Source organism: Lactuca virosa, chromosome 8, assembly GCF_052849685.1.
Source record: "Lactuca virosa cultivar CGN04683 chromosome 8, Lactuca_virosa_CGN04683_v6, whole genome shotgun sequence".
NCBI classification, from domain to species: domain Eukaryota; kingdom Viridiplantae; phylum Streptophyta; class Magnoliopsida; order Asterales; family Asteraceae; genus Lactuca; species Lactuca virosa.
Genome location: NC_136433.1, coordinates 96,265,893 through 96,271,046, shown reverse-complemented (window position 1 = coordinate 96,271,046; position 5,154 = coordinate 96,265,893). Strand labels below are relative to the sequence as shown.

The 5,154-nt window shown below is 33.9% G+C and overlaps 1 protein-coding gene across 1 annotated transcript; it reads left to right on the top strand.

The window, feature by feature from the left end:
* Positions 1–2,303: 2,303 nt before the first annotated feature.
* On the top strand, positions 2,304–3,999 carry LOC145130657 (uncharacterized). The gene is made up of 4 exons (XM_079065429.1): positions 2,304–2,863; positions 2,969–3,065; positions 3,127–3,285; positions 3,427–3,999. Exons 1-4 carry the CDS (start codon positions 2,304–2,306, stop codon positions 3,997–3,999), a joined length of 1,389 nt encoding a protein of 462 aa, XP_078921555.1.
* Positions 4,000–5,154: the final 1,155 nt, after the last annotated feature.

Here is a 5,154-nt window from a genome sequence, read left to right as displayed (position 1 = left end):
TTGTTCCCAAAAATATATATCTATATGATAAAGAATTTATCAAAGCACTTCCGAAGAAATGTATTATATTAAAAACCTTGGGATGCCATTATTAATACAGATAAAAAGCATAAACATAAACAACATAGGCCTTATAATATCTATTTATTCTAGTGGCCTATAAACCATTGATCTCTCATCAGATCATCACTCCTATGCTCTCTTGCCACTACCTGTATACGATAAAACTGAGTGGGTCAGGCTTGGGAGCCTGGTGAGCACATAGGGTTTTCAACCCGCAATAAATAAGTTTATTAATTTCATCAACCAACAATAACCTGATTACACGTTCCCGTTATCCTCACTTTACGTCCCTAAAACACCTATCATAAGGGACCTAGCCTAAGGATTATCATTGGGATGGACACCACTGCTAAGGGGGTTCCTCAAAAATAAATGTTTGTAAGGCAACCATGAAGGGGATAGAGTATACCTGTGAACACATCGTTCACAAACACCTACAGGTTGCGGGCATGCTAGCGCTCCACTAGACTGTCTATAAAAGTTCGTGGTCGTCATCTATACTCTGCTAGATGACTGGATCAACAACAACATCGAGGCCTCTCATCATTTTATTTCATCACACACCAACTATTTCATCTACCCATGGTTTACCCCAACATATTTGTAGATATAAAATACATATATACAGTTTAAAATCATTTAAAACATGTATAATAGTGTTCATCTAACATAGATAACAAGTATACAGATAATATGCACACATAGCATGTAATTTATATAAAATACTTCATATCTATGCATAAGATGAAAATAACTATGCACTCACATTAGTAGTGTGAGTTGATAGAATCTAACTAGAAACGGTCGGCGGTTCGTGATCGTCGGGCTTGGGACGCGGAACGACTTCAGAAAACGAGAGAGAGGTAAGAAGATTTGGTGTAAGAAGTGAAATGGTCGAACTTGCTATTTATAGGCAGTTTTTGGGTCTCTCACGTTGTGAGTTTATAAAACTCACGTCGTGAGCCAAGACTGCTCACCTCGTAGACTTGCCATTTGCGTCCCTAGCTTCGGAAGGTGGCCATATGACTCCTCACGTCGTGAGATATCATTGCTCACGTCGTGAGCTTAAAACTTATCCCTTCGTAGCCTCGTCACGCACCTTCTAGGTCCGAAATGTGGCAATTTGACTCCTCACGTCGTGAGATATCATTGCTCACGTCGTGATCTTAGAACTTATCCCTTCGTAGCCTCGTCACGCACCTTTCTAGGACCGAAATGTGGCAATTTGACTCTTCACGTCGTGAGATATCATTGCTCACGTCGTGAGCTTAGAACTTTTCCCTTCGTAGCCTCGACACGCACCTTCTAGGTCCGAAATGTGGTAATTTGACTCCTCACATCGTGATTTTTTATGCTCACGTCGTGAGTTCAGTCAGATTAGGGTTTCTGACACGTGTCATGCCCTCAGGCAGCTGTAACTTCAGAAGGTCATAACTTTTGCATACGAACTCCATTTTTGACGTTCTTTATATCCACGCGAAGGTGGAGACGTACTCTAAAACTTTCATTTAGACCCATAAGTCTAAAAAGTACTTTATTGTAAACTCACTTTTTACGATTCCCGGTGTCGTGCCGGTTTTTGTCGCGAAACTTCGACAGGTCATAACTTCTTCGTTATAACTCGGATTTCGGCGTTCTTTATATCTCTGGAATCCTTGTCCCGACCACTACAACTTTCTTCATAGATATTGGAATTATATATTATTTTATTTTTGACGCTTATTTTTATTCTTAACTTATTATAGGTATAATGTACATAAAATCACATAATATTCAAATAATTCATATTTACTACTTCAAAGTAGGTTATAATTGTTGACCCAAACTATTACACCATTATACTAATGGTTAGCCTAGAAACAAGGGCGTTACAATTAACAACAGTCAACGTCAAGTGTGTGCAAACAAGGTGCAATAATCTATTTTGGTTCTGACATTTGAATGTCATGTCTTCTTCAGTGATAAATTTGAGGTTTAGATTTATCAGAACTCCTTTGCTACTTGTTGTGCATGTATTTGTGGACCGTTGTAAGTTTTGCACACCTTTCTTCATATTCTTTTCTTTTGGTGTTCTTGATTAATCAGCTATCTGTTAATCACGTCTGTTCACGTCTATAAATCAGCTTGCTCTAGCCTTATATGTGCTATGAATCTGGTTTTATTAATAGAAACTACTTGTGAATTTTCATGCTTAGGGTTCAAATTCTTGATTTTTCCTTTCTTCGTGATTGTTGTCAATCATGACTGGAACACCAGGAGAAAGTTCTAACAAAAGTGAGATTATTGATTTTGATGATCCTTTATATTTGCATCCTTATGATAATTTTGTCACTACTATAATTAGCTTTAAATTGCTTGGTACTGAGAATTTCAGAGTGTGGAAAAGTTCAATGACTAGAGCCTTAAAGGATAGGAATAAAAAAGGTTTTATAGATGGTATTGAGGTCCAAGATAAAAATGATATTGTTAGATATACTAAATGGGATAGATTAAATGCCATTGTTTGTTCATGGATTCTTAATTCCTTGTCTGGAACTATTTACATTGGTCATGCATGTTCTATGTTTGCATTAGATATATGGACTGAACTTTATGATACTTATTACAAGGTTGATGGTTATGTAGTTTTTAGTATTCACCAACATATAAATATTCTTACTCAAGGTGGTCTATCTTTGTCTGATTACTATAATAAACTTGACGGCCTTTGGAAAGAATTTGATGGATTAACTAACTGTACTGAGTGTGTTTGTGAAGTTGCTACTCAATCTAAATATCATTCTAAACTCATGAAACTTATGTAATTTTAAGTGGTTTGGATGATTCTTATAATTAGATCAAGAGTCACATTCTAATTATGGAACCTTTACCTGATGTTAAATCTTCTTTTTTCTATTGTTTCTAGAGAAGAATCTAATCAAAAGAATGGTTATGCTTCTGTTTTGTCTAAAAAGGGTCAAACTACATCTGCTTTTGTTGGTAAATTGAGTGATACTATAAAGGTTAAAGGATGAAATCAAAATCTTTTGTGTAATAATTGTGGTCTTAAAGGTCATAATATAGATAAATGTTACAAACTTATTCATCTGGGTCTGCCTCCATGCTAATGATGTTTTCAATACCTCAGTTGCGACTTCTGATAAATTTGATCAACATTTTTTGACAAGTGAACAATACTCTAAAGTTATGGCTCTTTTTAATGTGAAAGGTCTATCAGAAGATGTATTTAGGAATGCTAACATAGAAGGTATGATGTGTAATAATGTTTCTGTCAAAAATATGAAATAGATTGTTGATTCAGGAGCTAGTCGGCATATGACTACTTCTGAATCATAACTCAATGATGTTGTTGATGTTTCCCAGTTAAATCTTAGAGTGGATCATCTTAATGGGTGCACTACTAAGATTGACAAAATTAGAAATATGAATTTTTCTGATGTGTTTGTTATTCCTAATTTTCATGTTAATCTTTTTTCTGTTCATAAATTTTCTAAAGAAAATAAGTGTAGGGTTATCTTTGATGAAAATAATTATGTTATTCATGATTCACTATCCATGGAGACTGTGGAGATTGGTAAAGAATTTAGAGGTCTCTATTATCTTGAAAATCATTCTTTAGGTAGGTCTAATTCAATTGTTAATAATCTAAAGTGTTTTGCTTCTAAACATACTCGACATAATAGACTTGGTCATCCTGTTGATAAAGCTTTAAACTTTTTAAAACTCATTCTCAATTTTGATAATGAGTATATTATGCCTTGTGATGTGTTTCATAAAGCTAATCAAACTAGAGAACCTTTTCATTTAAGTGAATATAAATCTAAATGTCTTTGTGAGTTAGTTCATTTAGATGTATGGGATCCTTATAAAGTTGTTGCAACTGGTGGATTTAGATTTTTCCTTAATATAGTTGATGATTTTACAAGGATCACCTGAGTTTACTTAATGAAATCTAAAGATGAGGTTTTTGCTTGCTTTCATGGATTCATATTGTTTTTAGAAAACCAAATTAATGCTAAAATCAAGGTTGTTAGATCTGATAATGGGACAGAATTTGTGAATTATAAAATAAAAAAGTGAAATGTATTGTACATCAGACCTCTTGTGTTCACACTCCACAGCAGAATAGCAGTGTGGAGAGAAAACATAGGCATATTTTGAATGTTGCTAGGTCTCTGTTGTTTCAATCAGGGTTACTTAGGAAATTTTGGGGAGATTCTATTTTAACTTCTATTTATTTTTTAATTAATATTTTTAATTAATAGAACTCCCTCTTCTGTTTTAAATGGTAAAACTTCTTATGAGTTAATCTATAATCATGTTCCTACTTGTGATAAAATTAGGGTTTTTGGTTGTCTATGTTTTGCCACTATGTTGAATAATAATACTGATAAATTTTCTGAAAGGTTTGAAAAATGTGTTTTGATTTGTTATTCTAATGTTAAGAAAGGGTACAAAGTATTTAGTCTTCATAACGACATTTCTTTCTTTTCCAGGGATGTGAATTTTTATGAATTCGTGTTTCCTTTTAAGTTGACTTCTAAATCTGATAGAATTTCTGAGTTCTTGAGTCCTCCTTTGTTAATAACAATGACCCTTAGGATCCATTTTCCACTGATGAGATCCTACTTTCTGAAAGTCTTGATGATAATCAAGGCTATATGGGTTTAAATAGTAATAATCAGGATGGTGATGTATCTGTTAAACAACCTATGAGTGCAACCGAATCTGGTGTTAATGGTAGTCTTAATTTGGGCGCAACTATACATGGTCAAGAAGGTACGTTTTGTTGTGAAACTCATGACTCGTAACCTGAGTTTGTTACTTCTGAACCCTCTAGTGGTTCTGAGTAAAATACTAGTATTTTTACTCCCATTGATTCTCATTTGTCAGATGTAAGAAGGTCTAGTGGCGAGTCTAAATTTCCTCAAAAATTTAGTGATTTTGTTATAGAGGGTAAATATAAGTATGGAATTGAGAAATCTGTGAATTATTCTTTTCTTAATTTTGAAAATAAATGTTTTACTATGAATTTAAATAAAACAATTGAACCTCAATCTTATTTTGAGGCTTCTTTAGATCTTAACTGGG

Bases quoted from the DNA above. Each gene is read 5' to 3' on its own strand.
- LOC145130657 (XM_079065429.1), top strand. From the start codon at position 2,304: ATGACTGGAACACCAGGAGAAAGTTCTAACAAAAGTGAGATTATTGAT. The intron at 3,066-3,126 runs GTTAAAGGATGA...GTCATAATATAG, and splicing joins AATTGAGTGATACTATAAAG to ATAAATGTTACAAACTTATT. The intron at 3,286-3,426 runs GTATTTAGGAAT...GATGTTTCCCAG, and splicing joins TGAAAGGTCTATCAGAAGAT to TTAAATCTTAGAGTGGATCA.